This window comes from Pygoscelis adeliae, unplaced genomic scaffold (assembly GCF_000699105.1).
Source record: "Pygoscelis adeliae isolate BGI_AS28 unplaced genomic scaffold, ASM69910v1 Scaffold63, whole genome shotgun sequence".
Lineage (NCBI taxonomy): Eukaryota > Metazoa > Chordata > Aves > Sphenisciformes > Spheniscidae > Pygoscelis > Pygoscelis adeliae.
In genome coordinates, this window is record NW_008824414.1 from 7,620,005 (window position 1) to 7,639,026 (window position 19,022).

General features: G+C 43.8%; 1 protein-coding gene across 1 annotated transcript in view; it reads right to left on the minus strand.

Annotated features, from left to right (window-relative positions):
* Positions 1–245: 245 nt before the first annotated feature.
* BBS2 (Bardet-Biedl syndrome 2) overlaps positions 246–19,022 on the minus strand; it is a 26,081-nt gene continuing 7,304 nt past the window's right edge. The window contains exons 2-17 of the mRNA XM_009320864.1: positions 17,871–18,098; positions 17,363–17,488; positions 17,022–17,084; positions 13,864–13,941; positions 11,538–11,642; positions 10,510–10,596; positions 9,093–9,228; positions 7,046–7,185; positions 6,125–6,269; positions 5,373–5,544; positions 4,209–4,338; positions 3,196–3,327; positions 2,524–2,661; positions 1,931–2,043; positions 1,067–1,215; positions 246–403 (exon numbers count right to left, since the gene is read on the minus strand). Of these exons, the coding sequence (XP_009319139.1) occupies positions 297–403; positions 1,067–1,215; positions 1,931–2,043; positions 2,524–2,661; positions 3,196–3,327; positions 4,209–4,338; positions 5,373–5,544; positions 6,125–6,269; positions 7,046–7,185; positions 9,093–9,228; positions 10,510–10,596; positions 11,538–11,642; positions 13,864–13,941; positions 17,022–17,084; positions 17,363–17,488; positions 17,871–18,098 (2,049 nt within the window). The 3' untranslated portion in view covers positions 246–296. The remainder of the gene's footprint in view (positions 404–1,066; positions 1,216–1,930; positions 2,044–2,523; positions 2,662–3,195; positions 3,328–4,208; positions 4,339–5,372; positions 5,545–6,124; positions 6,270–7,045; positions 7,186–9,092; positions 9,229–10,509; positions 10,597–11,537; positions 11,643–13,863; positions 13,942–17,021; positions 17,085–17,362; positions 17,489–17,870; positions 18,099–19,022) is intronic.

The window sequence follows — 19,022 nt, forward strand, 5'->3', positions numbered from 1 at the left end:
TTAAAATACATAAATAAGTTACTGTAAGAAAAATAACTGTTCCAAGGTTATACCTCTGTCTTGCATATACATCACATCCGCACTTAAAACTCCGACGCTCTCTTCACGAAGCCTGCTGGCCTTTGGCCTGCCTAACAATGCTTATTGCCTGATGGCTTAACTACAATGCTACCTTTGCAATGACTTCACCCTACAGTGGAGCAGGGGACTGAATTAGCCGCTTGTCATTACTGGTCCGTTATCTGCCCGCCGCGTGGCAACGCTGCCGCTGTGCAACTGCTGCTCCTCCAGTCATTTTAAGAAGAGGCTGTTCCCACACACATTATCCTGAAGAGCATGTTGAAGTTGTTGCTCCTTATTGCGTCCCGACAAGCACTGATCACTTGGGTTTTGGGTTTGCCGACTGTAAAGAGAAAAAAAGGAAACAGAACAAACACGTCAGTCACTGAGAAAGGAAGTGGTAAAAATACTTACTTGATCCAGTCTCAGAATGTAGGGGTTTCTTTCAAATATTTTTTAAACTCACAGTGAAATGCCATCTTTTTTCTAATACGTAAATAAAGTCCTTTCTTTAAAGGAGAATCGTCTGTAGCTCTATTACAGGAGAGCTTAAAGGACTTGTTGGAAGGAGAATGCTATGAATAGATAAAAAAATAGCTCCTTCCCCAAAGACCTACAGAACTAATAATATAGAGGAATAGCCCTGCTTCGGTTGATAGGTTGTTTTTTTAAAGCAGAATTATAAATTAAGAACTGAAACACTACTTCAAAAATGTTTTTTTAAATTGTGTTCAACAAAACTAGCAATTTCTATACCACCTAGAAAGCTGGAAACTGCTTTGAACTGTTCTTTCTGAACTTGTGATCCCAGACGGTACTGGACACTCACAGCTGACTGTCACAGGCAACTGGCTATGACTGAAAAATGAAAGATTACTTCTACTAATTTAGCTTCAGGCCAAAAAGCCTGAAGTCACTTAACTAACCCAGCTGGCCTCCGAGACACATCCTATCTGCCTCAGTGGGATCCAAGACCCCCCCGTTCCCTCCAAACACACATACTTACCACGTAACCGCCCAGCCCTCTGGATTGCCTGATTCACAGCTTTCAGATTATTCAACAGCTCCGTGTGATTGTTGCAACGGATTTTGTATTGATTTATTAAATCTCTGTTAAGATCATACAGCTCGATGTACCGCGTCTTCATGTTTTTCCTGGGGGAACAATCAGTCCAGTTATTTGAATCTCTGGGGACAAGAAAGTCATTCCTGGTTTGTCAATACAAAGGTGTAGAGATACATGGTTGTGACGGCCACCACGCTTACCTGCATGTCTGCCAGCTACAAGACAACAGACTTGTCTAGGCACGTTGGTTATACTCATTATTTTACTGAAAAAAAAGGGTCTATTTTTGCAGTTATTTTATCTGGCAACCCAAAGAGGAGATGCCACTTTCCCCAGTGAAAGTAACACCGCTCTGCGTTAGCTCAGACCTCTTTACTGCTGCTCTTGACGGTAAAGATAGGACATTAGCAGGAGAACACAGTCAGAGCGAAGGACTGACACCTAAAATTTCTTTCTTGGTGTTCTCAAAAGTTCACACACCACAGACAGCTTTTATTGCCTTCTTCCCTTGTTGTAGCTTTTCTAATTATCTCACCATGTTGAGGTTGATTCACCCCACCTGCTCCACGCTAAGCCTCTACCTCTGCTCTTTTGTCTTCCCCAGACCGGTTTTCCACCTAAAGAACAAGACAAGGCTCAAGGAGAGCTCATGGTGGGACCAGCAAAGGTACCAATTCCACATCAAGAGCTGTAACTAGGCAACCCCTGTATCACACAAATGGTTTTTTGTGCTCTTTTCTGCCTGAAAAGCAGAGACTGGCCGTTCTAACCCCGAAACACACAAGCGAAGCAGCAATTGCTCACATGTCTCCCAGGAGTCGTGCGTCTTCCGCCTGAACCAGCATGCTGCGGATGAGGTTGGAGTGTTCAGCCATGTCAGCAGTGAGCCTCTGATTCACCGCGTGGTGTTCATCCACCTGTCCAAGGCAAACAGGCATGAGAAAGGGCCCCCGGCACTCTGGGCATACAGGTAATCATTTAAGCTAAACCTTGGCCCAGTGTAATAGGAAATAACATCCCAACTTAACCTACCGGCATCCCGGGGACCATTCTCCTTCCCCTCACCCCCTGGCTGCCAGAGCGGTACCCTGTCCCCCAAAGGGGGTGATCAGGCTGAGGTACGGACCTTGCTCCCTGACCCAAATCCACAGCTCAATCTCCCAGGCAACGTATTTACATTATTCTGAACAATCAGCTGCTGGGGACCAAGGGCCTGCTCCACAGAACAAAGAATAAACAGTAAGTTGAGGGTGTCCCGTTGTCTTTGCACAGAACATACAGCAAGCCATCGCTGGCTGATTTCCACAAAGAAGACAAAGCAGTTTCGAGATCCTGACACACAAATGCCCCCAACGACTGCTTAGCTGACAATTTAGAAACGCCCGATGTCTCCTCACCTTGACCAGCACCTTCCGCAGCTCCTCAAAGTACGCAGGGAAATCTGCTTCCACCTGCAAATCCTCGATGGCCAGAAAGGAGGCCATTGACTGGATGATGTCACCAGCCAGATCAATATCATCTGTGTTGATGGAAATCTGTCAGAAAGGAAAGGAAGCACTTCAGCGCTCTTCCATGCCAAAACATCTCCCAGAATTGCCCAGCAGGACTGCCTCTCCAACAGTTACTCAGGCTCAAAGCAGTTCATTCCATCAAGAGGCAAAATTGCTGCATGAGCAAGCTCTACGGCTTTAAATAGACAAGGAGACACTGATTTCAAAGGGGCTTTTATTCAGGCCTAGGGCAGAGAGGCATCCGTGCATACAGGACCAGCGCAAATGTTACAGGCAGCCTTTGTGCCTCAAATTATGGCTCCCTGAAACCATTCTGCGTGGGAACAAATACCTTCCTACAGATCTGTAGGCTAAGCAGTTTTCTCCATTAACTGGCCCTGGAATTTTACCCACTAACAGTAAGCAGACCCAGAAGTTTCCAAAAACATCCCTAAAACACGAGTACTTCCTCTGCCTGTTCACTCCTCCTTCATTTTTACTTCCTCGCGTTGGCACCACCCTTAAGTTTCACTGCAGTATAATTAAACGGGTGTTCCCCTTGTCCGTGAGGGTGCTCACCTCTCCGCCAGGCTTGATTTTGATGGAGAGCTGTCCTGCATTACGAAGGGAAGTGAAGCAAACCTGAAAGGGAGCGCTCTGAAACTCTGCATCCTCTGGTAGCAAGAAGCTCTGATTCAGCCACATAACGACCTTGCAAAAATAAAATGAAGAGCATCAGCCATCACGTGTGTGGAAAACCTGGAGAACCACGCGATGTCCCTGCATGCGATGTGCACCAGGTCTCTCCGTTCAGGGTACCTTGGAAATTTCATTTACTAAATTTCATCCCCTAAACACACATCGCGAACTTGTTAGAATGGGAGCAGTCGACTCCCTCCTCCAAAGCGGAATATTTGTAAGAAAATCAAATCCAACAACCAGAGACTACAGCCCAAAGTCAAAACAAAAGCCCAGGCCTGGAGACCGGAGAAAGCTGGGAAAGCAAGGCTTGGTTCTACTGCAAGAATTTAAAGGAAAGTTTCGTTTCATCTTGGGTTTTGCCTTGGCCGTTTAATGCAGTAAAGGTCACGGAAATATGGCAGAACCCTACAGTTACGAGGGAAATGACCAGCTCCAATTACTGCCATCCCACAATTCAGATCTTTTAGAACCAAAGCTACAGCACTGCTGCTCATCTGCTGTGAAACCGAGCCATTATCTGGGCACCGTACTGCCTTCTTCCTGTTCTCTGCCCATTCACAGAATCTATCACTCGCTACGGGGCTCCTGCTGCTGGCACTCCATCAATGTCACACAGCAAACAACACAATATCTGAAATGCCTCACGTTCTCCGGCCATTAGTTCCTGCAGCTGCAGGAATTCCTGAAGCAGGGAACGCCTCAACTGAGGCATCTTTAAAGAAGGAAAAAAAGCACCGAGTCAAGCTGTAATACACAGACTCCAAAGGCCAGCAGTGCCATTCACTGCATAGTTCTTCCTTTGCTCTCGGAAATCTCAAGCTAATTGCAAACCCTCCACCCGCAGTACCTGTGCGCAGGACCGGGCAATAGGAAGCAGAGCAGAACCTCACCCTTTGCGGCCTCTCATTCATTGCACAGTTAACAAAGCTCAGCGGCTCCGTGGCCGAGTCCGGGCTGCTCAGGGCATACATGGAAAAGCGGGGAAGCTGTCTTGTCAACTCAAATACATGGAACTGTGTGCTGGAAGCAATCCAAAGGAAAAACAGAGACAGTTACTAACATACCAGGGATTCACCTATTGCAATGGTTCCTGGTCCTTTTTTACCTGGCTACTGACATCAGCAGCTTCCAGCTATGTAATCAGCTGCTTACCGTTTCCCAGAAAAAACACTGGAACTTGGAAATTCCAGGCTTATCCCATCACGAGGTTGAATGATTCCTCCCTACTGCCTACATTTTCCATAATCCTGCCTCTGAAATACATTCTCTAGGCTAACGCATTTAAGATCTTACTATGTGATTGAATATTTTCTTCACAGGCTCAGTGAAGTCTTATTAAAAGCAGCAATAAAGACAAATAGAGAAAACAAAAAGGGAATTCAGGCCCATACATTCTTCCTAGTTCTCAAAATATGCCTCCCTGTTCAGGGAAAGGAAGCTGCTTCCTGGGGCACTGCCAGTTCTGGCAGATGTGAGCAGGGAGAAAGTTGGTGTCAAGTGTATATGAAGAGACATTTTATTTCTATGGGAAACTGGAAAAGTGTTGTCTTGAAATCAGGCATATGCTACTTTCTACTTGCCTGGAAGACAAATGGGTTCAGGGTTACTTCGTAGCTTGAAAGACACCACTGTGCCTCCAGGCCTGCTCAAGTACTTCATCCAGAGCAGCCACCATTCAGGGCCTGAAGAGGCAACCACTTAGAGCGGGCAGCCTGGATACGGCCTCCCCCTCTCCCGGCTCCCTCCAGAGAACCCACAATAAGGCATCTCCTGGACAAGAAATGCTCGCTGTTCCCCTAAAGGCAGAGCCGGAGCACAGCAGGTCCCAGCGACTCCAGAGCATTTAGACTTTGTCTGGCGAAGAGCTCAGCATCACAGGTACGTGGGTGTTTTTAAGAAAGCATTCCAGCTCTCCATCCGGTAACAGAGAGAAGTGGGGCACCAGGGACTTAACAGTGCACTTCCCATGGGACAAGCATGAAGCCGCATCATTGCTGTTTCCTGGTCACACAGTTAGCTCTGGAGACCAGCAGAGATCACAACACAAAACTCACCTGTTCCTGTAACCCACAAAGGCTTTGATGTGCAAATCCACAGGGACATCTTTGGGTGGAGTAAGGGGAACGCGAACACAACCGGAGAGGTTCTGGAGACTGGGATGTACCACGTGGCTCTCTCCTTCAAATATGCCTTCAGCAAAGATCAGCACAGCACGGATGATTGTGTCTTAGCAACAGGAAGAAAAAGCAGTTCCTTAATTAACAGCTGTCCTCTGGCAACAAACCACCCCTGTTTTCAGAATTAAGCACAGCCAACGCTTTACACCCCTCCTCTGAATTATTAAAATATCCCAGACGACCAGCACTACCACAGCTGGACCTGACTGCATCCTCAGCACGCCTGGTGCTAGGTGAATTTGCTAACTTGGGGTAGTTCCAGTTGTGCATGTAAAGCCAGCTGAGGTTCAGCTGCATTCATGCAACACCCTCACTAACACGGCCGTAGGTTAATGTTTAGAGTCAACACAAGGAGTGTTGCAGGGATCACCAGGACTCATTTCATCCAAGTTAAATGCTAATTGCCTTGGAAAATTACACAAAACAAGAAACGAATTCCATCAAACTCCTCTCCCGAGACCCATATCAAAGGAACACAGCTTGATTCAAAACTCTGTGAAAGGAAAGCAACCACAAAGGGGAAATTACAGACAATAAAGGGGAGACAGGCAAATCGTCAGCTAAATATAACTAAGCGTTTGCATGAATTTACATGAGATGGATGTTGCTCGTTGCAGGTTACCACTCACCATTTGTGGTGGAAATACACAGCTCCACATGGGCAGACTGGCTGTCACTGCCCAGATTAACCGAGAGGGCTGTCTGGAGTTGGGTATTTGCTGGAATCACACCTCTCTGCCCATCGGCTTCCTTCAATTGAGTGTTCAGCTCAGCCTGTTGCAAAACAGATACCCTTCAGTATCAGAATTTCAAGATTTTCATTCAAGCAACCTAGAAACATACACATAAGTCAGTTCCTTCTTCTTGCAGGAGAAGGTTGTATTACAGCAATTCCCAGACACTTCACACCGCTACGAATAGCTGCTGGATCAGCCATAGAGCTGCGGACACCTGTGCTACAGTTTGTTCAAGTGCTTTATTGTCGATGGAGCTCGGCTCTGTACCCAAACCTTTATTCAGAAAAGCACTTAACGTATATTCAGTTTTAAGCACAAGCTTATGTAATTCCATGCTTTTGCTATGGTGGTCATTTACTGTTCAAACGTGAGTCTGATCTTTCCTCAGGCTATTTCTGCACCTTCACCATCGAGCCACAAGTGCGCTTCCTACACCCTGGCAGTGCTCCCATTCACCTGATCCTCTCAAACAATCCCCTCTGACCCCCGAGCTGGTTCATCCATTGAAAATTACAATTTGCAGTCATAAGCCAAAGCACAGGGCTGAACAGAAGCCAGCTCCAAGCACAACTGCTCTGGCAAGACAAAGGAGCAAGGAAAATGTTACTTATTAAAATACAAAAAGCAAGTTCTGAACTTGCACAAGGAGCAAGCCAGATGCAGAAGCAGGAATCCCCAGCAGACAATCTCACTGCATCCTAACAGGTTACAGCTCTGACTTGTCTGGACTGCCCCACGACCGCTTCCCAGATTGCTCCCGATTTAAAGCAATAGAAAGGTGTGTTCCGGCCCTACACGTTGTTTAAGTAGTACCTTTGCATTTTCCTCATAATTTCTTAATTCCAGCAGCAGATTTTGTTTCTTTTGACTAAGTTCTCGGATCAGATCCTGCTCAGCACTTGTATCCATTAGGTTTCCTTTCATCTCCTCACCTCCTGGCAGATAGCCTCGGACTGTACAGAAACAAAACATAGCCAATTTCAGCAAAGCCTTTCACAGCCTCCCCAAAACTTCAGTTTCTGTAACAAGGCCCCCTCGTACCACCTCAGCAGCAGACACTGATTCTGGTCTTCAGCTGGTACCATTCAGCTGAAAACCCGAGCGTTGATTTACACCCACAGGGGCTTTGACTTTCCTGGTGATCAGAATTTCCAACCTGTCTTTAAGCTGTCTTCACCTGACCAGACAAGTGCAGCGCCCGGTCCTGTTGCGAGACGATCCCCACTGCAATCATTCTTTCAGCTGCTTAGGTGAGTTTGCAATTATGCAAAATTAATAAAATGTGTACCTGGATTTCTAGAGCTGGTCAGAGGAGTTGTTACTGTCTGGAGTTGACTAAGTCACTGTCAATCAGCCAGCAAACAAGATTTACCCACATTAGTTTTCCCCAAATCAAGGGATACTTCACTTCAAGGAGCAAGACCTGTTTCCCAGTAGCTCAGTGGAGCACAGAGTTATGAAAATATCTCCAACTGCCTGTGGAGCAGACAGAAGAGCTGAACAGATGATGAGACAAAGACACTTGCTATAAACTTCCATTTTGCTTGCGGGCTGTGTGCTCTGGTTGCAGCTGACAATGAAAGCCAGGGACAAAAGTCTTATACCTGCGAAAAATATGCTGCCTGACTACGTAACCCCAGTAAAAAGTTGCAGGGAACTTGAAAAGCATTTAGCATGCACACTTTCCTCCGATGAAAGGGCCCGCTTTATTATTTCTGAGTGAATCATTCATTTAAGATGAGAGCAAGACAGAAAACGCACTGAAACACAGAACAACACCTCTTGTGAAAGGATGCTGGCCCGAAACAGAACTCTAAGGACAAGGACTGTGAGAAGGCATTGCCCATGTAAGCCCAACAACAGGGCTATTACTATTTAATAATGCCTAGAGGCTCCAGCCTAAAGGGATCCCCATTGTGCCAAGGTTTGTTTATGACGTACCCATCAGAAGAGCATCATCATGTTCAGCAATACTAACCCACACAGCTCTGCTAGGACAAGGTATCTTCAGAACTGTGTACAACGTTCCTGTTCTGTAAGCTTGGGAAAAAGGTTTACATGCTGAAGCCCAAGCGCAGCCCATCCCCACAGCCTGTGATTAAGACAGACAGCAAAACACTGGGCTATTTAACAAGGACAGGCTTTTGTTCCAAATGGGTTGTGCCAGACCTGCTTGTCTCAGGCCACTGACGCCAAGCAGTCGGATAATCACGGCAGTGTCTCTCCTGGAGCCATCCCTGTAAATTCATGCTGAGCCTATTCAAATAACCTGGGATCATATTTGTTTCCACTCACAGTAACCAGGTCTGACTTCTTGAATGCATGGCGGGATAAATCCACCCGTTCTCTGGTCTCAGGATAGCATTTTCCAGGAAACAAAGGGCTGTTAACATCTAAAATTTCTAATATAAAAACTATTCATCTTTAGAAGAAAACCAAAAGACACACACCCTTAGCTCTCTCAACCCCTTTACCCACTGTAAAGCGACCAAAGAATTATCATATAGGAAAAAAGATTTCCTATACATTCATCTATAATAATGTTGCCTGAAGAACCACAGTCTGTACTGAATATAGTTACCTTTGCAATATTGGGATGGGACTTATTCCGTTAGGCAAATGAATTTTGATGGCTTCTTGGATCATAATGAAACACGTGCCGACTATCGCAGAGAAGGCAATATTCAAAATCCTGTTTGCAGATAGTGTAACTCAAAATTCCCTTAACTTTGCATAAAGCAAAGAGAATTTGGCACACAAAAACGCCTATGGAACCGAAACAACGTTTAGCTAATCTGAGATGATGTGATGTGCCTGATATTATTGTGTATTAAATTAATATCCTGAACAATGCTCTTACCTTCACCGTCAACTGAACAGCAGATTAACTGGGTGCTCCCATCCATTCTGTAATCCCCCTCCACCACTCCTGCAATTGAGGAAGCAAAGTTGTCCTTAAAGATGACCTCCCCAGTTCGGTCACTGCGTGCATCAACCTGGAACAACAAAGAGTTCCAAGGCACAGCATGAACGGAAAAGCTAACTCCAAAATACGTGCCATGCCGTACTCCGAGCTGTTAACCGAAAGCCAGCTCCGCTCACGGAACTGCAGGTGAGCTTGCAGCTCTGCTGATCAGACCACCACACATGAAAAAAATACCATCACAAAATGACCTCTAGCCAGACTCAGCTCTTCAGAGATGCTTCCCCGAGTTACAAACAAGAGGAAGGAAAGAAGGGGACTGCGTGTCTGCACTGGGAAGGTTATGCACACATGAATGCAATGATGGGACTAAACCAGAAATAACCTTAATGCAGTATTTATAATCTCTCCTCTTAGTTGCAGCCCTTGTGTGGTGAATTATTTTTATACACAAATACCACAACCTTTAATTATCTTTCATTGGAGAAGAACGGTGAGGGGGGCTCAGTTCCGTGGAGTGTGTCTTTTCCAAAGCATGGGACCCAGCATTACCCTTTCTAGGAGCTAGGGACTGTTTCAGACCAACAAGGAGGGTAGATACTGCCAGTGAAAAAGAACAGAAAAAGGAGTAAAGCAAGGAGAGGTTCTCTCTTTAACAATGTTATACACCTAATCCAACGTAAGTTGCAACATATCTGGGCTCTAGACTGCCAGCTTGATATGAAGTTAATTAAATTCCCCCAGGCTAATGAGAGTAATGAGAGGTGTGAAGAAAAAAGCATAGCTTTACAAAAAAAACACTGGCAAGCTGCGTCCAGGAGAGATGTGGAAGCTTGAACAGTCGTTTCTGGCAAAGGGGAATACCAAGCAACAGGCTTAAGAGACCAGGAATGAGCTGTATAGAATGCCTTTACATAAAATTAAATAATGCTTGATTAATCCTGCCAGAGTCAAGACTGACGCTGCTCTCCTGTTACGTAACCGCTTTGTCCTCCCTGTAGTCCGAGAACATTCAGGAAACATCGCAGAGGATTATTAGCATGTGCTCAAGACGCAGCTGAAAAGAGCCACTCAAGAGCTCTAGGATGTGGCATGTGAGCTCTGCTACCATAGAAACAACCTACCACTCCTTAGCAATTGACTCCGCGCTAAGCGGAGGAAGCAGCTTTTCTCTGATCTTGCGCTTGGCACAGGATTCACCAGCCAAACTAGGTTTACTGCAGTAGTTCTTCAGCACTTGGTTTTCAACAGCCTTTTTAGTTTGTTGGCCGTTCTCCTTCAGACAGCTTAAGAGCCTTGTTCAAACACAGCTTCCAGATTTACAGCTCCTCATTTCCCCCCTGTATAAACTCACCTTTCCGTTGGACCAGCCAGTGATCAACTCGCACACACCATCAGAGTTCAGGTCAAACGCATGTATGCTCATTGCTTGGTTTTTAGACTGAGGACAGAAAGCAAAGAACAAATCAAGCTTGGGTACGTTCTTGAAATTGCACATGCTTGACACATGTAAGACACTGGAGTATGAGTCTACAGAGATTACAGAAAGGAATAGAAAAATGTCTCTTAATAGGAAGTTCGAGCATCACTATCTGTAAGGTCACACACCTCTCTGAAATCTTAGCCCTTGCATTACAAATCTAGTCCACTGCTTTCAACGGGATCTTTCCTTTAAATACATTTTCATCCAAGCAGATGATTAGAACTCACAAAAACAAAGTGTAGAAAGCCAAATTCTCTAGAGGAAAAAAAAAACCCAGGGCTTCAACTTTGTCATAAAATGAGAGCACTGAGGAAAGCCACCGGCCTTATCCTGCCGCCTCCCAAGGAATCCTTTCACTTATGACTACTACACAGACGGTTCTAATCTGTGTTGTATTAAGAATATTAAAATGAGCATCAGGAAAGGATCTTGCCAATATGATTTGCTGCAGCAGCAAATTGCTCTGGATGCGAAAAATTGTCTTCGAGTGTAGACAATGCAAGATTAATTCAGTCTCTGAAAAACAGTTTATTGATTCAACAATACAGCCAGCGGCATTTTCTAACAATGAACTCAAATTTCTCTGTGGCATCTCTGTTGCTTAAGCGACCCTGCAAAGCCGAAGCATCCCTAGTTGTACTGTTGTACCAGCGCTGTTTAAGCCATGGCCAACAGTCCCAAAAGCACTGAAGGAACGGACATGGTATTAATTTTGCATCTATCTATAAAAATAGGTAGATTTTGTAAGAAAAAAATTACACTAAGTGCTATGCTCAGTAGAAAATTACAAATTCGTCTAAGGAGTCAGGATAACATCAGAACGGCCTGAGATTAGGTACCAAATCTGCTAGCAGCCTTCAAACTTTCAGTGATGACTGATATTCTAATATTGGACTAACCTTAATCCTCCAGTAGCGGGCTGTCCTGTCGTAAACTCCGACCGTCCCATTAGAGAGAGCATAGCCAAACCGACTGCCGTACATGGGGCTAAGTGCAGTAATAGTCTTGGGGGGGAAAGGAGGGAGGGAGAGGGTACAGGAGTGAAAACTTCTGCATCTTCAGGTAACAGAGAACAGACTATACAATCTCTCTACCACATGAACTGTACACTACTTAAATGGTAAATAAGTCTATTGTAGGAAGCATTAAATACTGAAGTTAACTATTTTTAAAAATCAGTTCGAAAGCACCAAAGGCTTTGTAGGATTTCCTCACGCAAGCTGCACTGCCAGCGCTAAGATACACTTCAAAGATTGCAGAATTGCCCTCCAACTGTGTACTTTGACCAAGTATTTCCTACCGCAAGCAGCAACACAACTGCTCATAGGATTCCCGTGGTCATCAGTGCTAACACATTATCCTTGAAAACCTACTCCAAACACAGAACATTCCTTAAAGCTTCAGGAGCTGAGGATGCTAAAGAGTGCAACATTACAGGGGTTAGGAAAGCCCCAGAGATATTTTTGGTAGAAAACCTTTGCCCAAGATTAGCGAGATAAAAATTAACAGCTCCCACAGTTGGGACTTTTTCTGGAACACAATTAGAACACAAGGTTAGGTATTACCTGAATAAGTAACAGCTCCAGGGAAAGACCCGAGAGTCGCAACTCAGCCTGTTTCTCACTCCGTTTAAGACCCATTACCTTACAATTCTTCATTGAGCTAAGGCTCTGAGTGCTTGGAAATGCAGGTTTTTCCACGCACTAAGACTACAGATTTTAATGTCAGGAGGAACAATTGCAATCGTCTGTCTGGTCTTCTGTACAATGTAGCATGGGAAACTTCTTTAAATTAAATCCTTCACAAATTTCTTAAACTCAGTTGACTGCTCCTTGTTGTTTTTTTTACCATAAAACATGGTTTCCAAACCCTTTACCCTTCCGTCCGACAGATCTTCTCCAAAGCCTTTCCCAAGTAACAATACCCTCTAAATTGCAAGCACCCAGTAAGGACAGAAGACCCCAGCAACAGTCAGCCTCACAAAGGCAGCAATACTCCCTTTAATACCTGATTGTCCATTTATAAATTCAAGAACCACAACAGTCTACAGTTTCAGTTTCACCAGAGTGACTAAATGCAGAAAATGCAAACTATTCAAGTCTTCCAAAACAAGCACAATGTATAAAGCCACTGTTCCCCGAATTCGCCTTCTCAAAGGAAAGGTGGAGGTGCAGCTGTGCCCTTTTAAATTAGAACAGTAGGGTGGTAACAGGCCTCTAAAGACTCCTCCGGTGTGAATTTAAAACAATTCTACTGTGGATCTGGAAATAAACCATACAAGAGAGCGATGGACCTTTAGCTTCCCTTTAACTAGAAATCACAACATGACTCTAGACTGGCTACTGTACAGACAGCAGAACGTATTACAGGCCCAGTTCTAATTCTAGCTATAGCAACAGCTTCCTCTCCTAGAACACTGCCCGGATTTGTCTTTCATAGCTCTTCCTAAGTGATTTAACAGCTAAGCCTTTTAGTTCCAACTTGGGCAGCGGGGAGACCTCCGATCTTCAAGGACAGAGGTCTGTAGTGTGTCCTTACTCCACCCTGGGCCCAGACGGGTCATGAGAAGGCGAAGGAAACTCTTAAACACAATGACAAGGGTATTTTTCTCCCTTCCAAGCAACCAAAATTTAACAGCGGGGATCTCTCAGTTCTTAAGCTAAAAAGCAACTCCCACACCTTTTAGTTATCCATCTGAAAACCTGTCTGCCCCATATTCTACTGCACTGCAAAGGTGCAGCTCTGTTTATACAGCCAGCGTGTAACTCCAACTGCAATATAAACCTCCCGTTTTGCCTGGGCAACCCCCTTCTACCCTGCCACGCACTGTCTGGATACACACAGGGGCAAACTACTTCATCACGATTGTGTCAACGCATTTGAGGAAAACCGTAGAAGACGTTCTTTTGCTCAGAAGGCACCAAGAGCTTCAATCACAATCCAGTAACTTTAATCACCTTTGGACAGGGCCCTGACTTTCAGTCAAGCAATAGTTACTTTTCTCAACCTGGTGAAGGTTTGTAAACAGAGCAAGCAAAAAACCCCATGCATAATGAAAGACATTATTACACTCTAACTTTTGCAGTTCTAGCAGAATAGCTATTGTGCCACATAGTTAGGTGACTATTTAACTACACAATAAATGTGAACCAGAGAAGCTTTCCCATACACAATACTTTCAGCTCCATCAGCAATCATAAGAAACATTAGCTAGAAGTAATTTACCTCTGTCTCTGACATTTCTGCCACGATCTCATCTTCTTTAAACACCCGGATGTCAAAATCTTCAGAGCCAACAAGCAGCTAGGAAAAAAAAATAAAGTCTACCTTAAAAGTAGTTATTCAAGCTAAGGAAATAAAAAGGACATACTCCAGGACCCAGAAGGCAAATAAATATTCCAAGTCCAAGCAATGAAGAGGTTTTAACAGCTGTATGGAAAGTTGCCAGTGGAACAAAAGGCACCCTCTGTCAAGACAAGATTTCAGAAGTCTCCCGTTGATCAAGTATTAGTTATACCTTTTTTTGTCAAGCTAGGCTCTACAAAGGCATAGTGAAATATCTGGGGTAGGCATGAGAAGAGATACTTTGGAACATCAGGGCTCTGCTGTTTTCTTACTGTAAAAGGTTCAGTGTTATAATTTGTAACTGCAGTTATACACATCAAAAATACTACGTCGCCTGTGTTGGAGCAGGAGACCTGCAGCTCAGTTCTGACTTGTATTGCATGAGTTCAGAGAAACAGCAACTCCCGGTTACCAGCCTGTGAGCAAACAGCTGGGGGAAAAAAAAAAAATCATTGCTTAGCACTGAACATCCCTCATTTAAAAAAAACCTCAAAACCAATGAATGCAAGTATCAAACCATCACTGCTCCTCCAACCTAAATGGTGGCTGCCACTACTGCTAAGCACGGGTAAAACGGGCTTTAACTTCATCAAAACGACTATACAAGTAGGACATCAGCACTGAATTGGGTCTTCTGCATTCTCATTCCTTATCGTTTCTTACATCTTCGTTCTTTTCCTGTTTCCTAGTTGGGCAGGTACAAGGTATTAACCGAAAAGGAGCCCCGTGGAAAAGCACTTTCTGAAGATGGTGACAAGTCACGGCTTCTATTTTGCAAATTGAGAAACCAAATAACAGATCTGCTTAGTGCCCTGCCCATAAAGTCATCCATCAAACCAATGACAAACAGAATCACAAATGAAAGTTTAGAACCTGGTAGTACTTTTCCCCCACTGGCACCGATGAGTTGTCCATCTTTACTTGGCAGAATAGACACAAATCCGTATTAAAGTTGGATTTTTAAAAAGATTAAAGGCTTTTTTTTCTTCCAAAGTAAAGATGCTTCGAATTATGACAAACTAAATTACACCAAGCTAAGCTTACTGCAGCTATTGCAATAATTTACAACAAATAACATATGTAAGAGGTACAGATTTCTTCACAAGTCGCAACTACCAGCAAAAAGTGGCCAGCCAAATGCACAGTATCCTGAAACAACTACTGGTGATGCTGCATTTCCCAGAGGTGCCTAGAAGATGTTTTTTTTTCATTTCGTTTGATTCAACCCACCCACCTCAGTGACTTTCATTCCACTGGACTAGAATTCGAAAAAGCAAGGAGAAAGTTTTTCCCCCCCAAGACTTTGGCAAGATTGGAGAAAGTAACCTGTATCAGTCTAAAATCCGAGGAAGACAGTGACTACAACAAATTAGTTTCTTTAGCTACTAAATGACAGAAGCATATTCGTGCAGTTTTAAAATTCAGTCAATTTTACATGTAGACATGTTTTTACTGGGGAGGGAAGAATAGAAATGAAGCTAGCGCACCCATTTATCACATAAGACACAAAGTGATAAACAACAATTTAGAAACATGTTTCTGTGCATTTTCTCAGAATTTCAATTTTAAACCAGAGGCAGTTTCACAAAAGCCACAAATAAAAAAAAAAAATCACTAAAAAAAAAGAATCACCTAGATAATTAAGATTAAAAAGAACCCTAAAAAAATCTCAGCAAATGCATGCCGGGCTAACTGGCAGGGTACGTTAGCTGGATAACGCATCCAACTCTGCTTAGCTCAAAGTAGCATCAGATTACACCAACTGCCGAGAATGAACCTTTCTCAAGCAGAAAAAAAATAGCAAAACAACAAAAATCACTTAGAAGCAGAAGTGCAAAACATTTACAATTAGGGCCATCGATCAGTTTCCTGGTTTCTGAATCTTTATACACAGTCTCCACTTTCTATAACCACCTCTCAGTATTAAAAAAAATACACCCTAAGAGAAGCTGTGCAGAAATTGGTTAGAAAACTGGAGATTCTTTCACTTCCTGAAGACACCAATCAAGCAAAGGGTCTGTATCAGTTCAGTATTTATAAAAAACACGTAAAAGGTGTAGAGGCTCTTTACACATCACTATAAACATTACATAGTCCAAGTAAACATTCCAAACGAGGATTTTTGGGGAACTAAACAGAAAAGCTTAAGTAACTATGATTAAAATTGAAAGACAGATGACAAAAGTCGTTTTAGCATGGTGATTTAACATCGTATTTACTTGCATCTGACATATACTGGGATGCCATTACTTTTCTTAAAGATTCGTCTTTATAAGCATGATCCTTAATTCATTCAGGATGGAAGAACATTTACACAGAGAATGCCATACAAATTCACGACTTCATCCATCCACTGCAGCCTGCATGATCAGAATGGCAGCTGCTTCCTATTGTTTACCTCGCATCTTAGCGGCAAGATGCTTGTCACAAAAGTTATCTTCATTTTAAATCAGAAAAGCAAAGAACATTTCATTTCCCCATGTCACTATGAAGAAACGGGAGGACTGGACATGAAGAGAGATTTCTTGATTTTACCAATCGTAAGTGAAGCTCTTCACAGCACAGCTTTTTAAGAGCTCACTTTTACATGCAAGATGCTTGCAAGTTGTTTCCCTGAAATTTAAAAAAGTATTTGTAACCACATTCAAGAAATATCACTGAATTAGATGCCTTGCAACTGATGATCACAGGCATTTCGTTGTATTTCCCCTGGTGCAGTTAAAAAAAGGCGAGTGAAGTTTTCCATCACAGCTAGCAATCGAGTCACCAAAGCAAGGCAGTAACGCTGTAAAGACTCCAGACAGGCCTAGTTTTACACACTCCAAGTAGTGCCAGCGACCGGTGCTGCTCCCTATACGCGGGCTGAGGGTTTGGGCGTGTCTTCGCCGGACCGGAGTCTGAAAAAGGCACAACTTCCACACAGGGACCACTTCAACTGGTCATATAAGTCACTCATATTTGATAACCCCTGGTTTTTTATTATCGTTTCACTACAAGACCGTGAAAACAGCTGAATTCACATGGAAATGGTTACAAACCTCAGTTTTGCCATCACCATCAAAGTCACACAGTGCTAATGAACGAACGTTGTCTCCAGTAACCTAAAATGAGAAAGACAGTCCTCAATACCGATGATAGCTGTCCAAAGCTAAACTATTTTTATGATTGCAACTGCAACAGAACAATTGACATAGTCCACATTCAAGCAACATCTGAGTGCACTGAATACACGACCAAAATACAGTTTAAGGTCTGAGATAATTTAAGAAAGATCAACAACCAAATTAGTATTTATCATTAAAAAAAAAAAAAATCAAGAGCAATTAGTGCCATTGAGAGAACCTTGTAATAGCATCAAAAGCATTATGCGTAGCCTTACTGTCCAAAAAAGGTCGTTTCCTTCATAATCAAAGCCCTGCAGGGCACAGTTTCCACCAATAATAGCAAGTGGAGATGAAATATCTCCCAGCTTTCCAAGAACCATCGCATTGGCTCCATCTGAAACCTACAGAGAAACATCAAAGGAAAAAGAAACGGCAGACAATGAGACATCAGAGTACACAAATCAAAAAGAGGGCTTCCAACTATCAGTTTAGCTGAGCTCTGAATGCCTATCAGATTTCTTAAATTTCGTCTTGCTAGGTGACGCGCGACGTATTATGAAAATCTGCTCTCGCACGTGCATACACAGACATACATCACATTCACGTTTTTCTTCTGAAATACTCCAGATATTCTAAAGGCAAAACGTTCTGAATACAGTGACATAACTAATGCAAAGAACAGAAGCATAATTAATTAACAGTGTAAAAACTGTGATCTTTAGAATGGAAAGAAAAATAAAACAATGAAGATCCCAAAAAAAGCAGACAGATAAATTAACTTGCCTCTCTGTAAAACAAATCCGAGTTGTTATATACATCGTAAGCCAATAAATTAGTCTGCGTTCCAACCAGAAGACAATCATGACCAAGCTGAGGGTTCAGCACTCCCGAAGCTAGACAAGTGATCCCTTGATTAATGTTGAGAAGAGAAACGTCCGAATCTTGGTTGCTTTGCACCATTCGGTTTGTGCTTGTTCTCTGCCCTCGGGCATGAGGATTGTGAATAAAAACCTGCAGAAACAAAGGTATAAATATTATCACAAAGCACGGAGGTGTTTGTATACAAACATTAAAGACTACTGTTTGGATAATGACTGCGATGGGGAAGAAGGGCATTCACTCAATCAAAGTGAGGACAAAAGGCCGGGGTGTTTGCTGACCACACTGTTTCCGACAGTTATTCTTTAGTTTTAAACTCTACCAACAAAGGGAAATGGCAGGAAAAACTCCGCTCTGGCCAGCGCAGTCGTGCCACCATTGTTTGGTTTGTTTCTGAAAACGGCTACCAGCAAGTCTTCAGAGTAAGGCAAAAAAAAGGCAAACCAAAGGGAGCAACCACAAACTAAACAAATTACATCATCGTATCCAGCCCGTAACGGTGCTACCAAGAAACCCCAAACGTTTAGGACAATTCACCTGGTACCCATCCGTAACCTCCGCCCGTAGATGAACATGCTTAATTTAAAAAGGGGCCTGTGATAAGTAGGTTTTTATTCTCGCTGACCAATACTCGGTCACTGCAGTTGTTTGGAGCAGCGTCAGGGGATCACGGGATATTATGCCCAACAGCCTTTGCTTTGTGGCTGCACAGCCTGTCTCTCGAACGAGCCCTTGTTCTACGCCGTTCCTAAAGGCTCCAAGATAAAATTAATAATAATGCTGGGAAACGTCACGGGCGAACCATGTTTGCACTTCCAGCAACCTGAACGCCCCAGCGGGTGTACGCTTCAACCTGCGTTTTGTTTATTGGTTCAGTTGTACTTAACCCCCTTTTGGTTGCATTTGAAACGCAAGCGGGGCGCACGCAGCGCCTCCTCCTCCCGCAAGGCAGTCCTCGCACGGCTTACAGAAACCCCGCCGCAGCGCCCCGGCCCGCTGCCGCGGCCGGGAACGGCGCGGTAAAACCCCCGCGGCTTTGGAAGACAATCCCGTCGC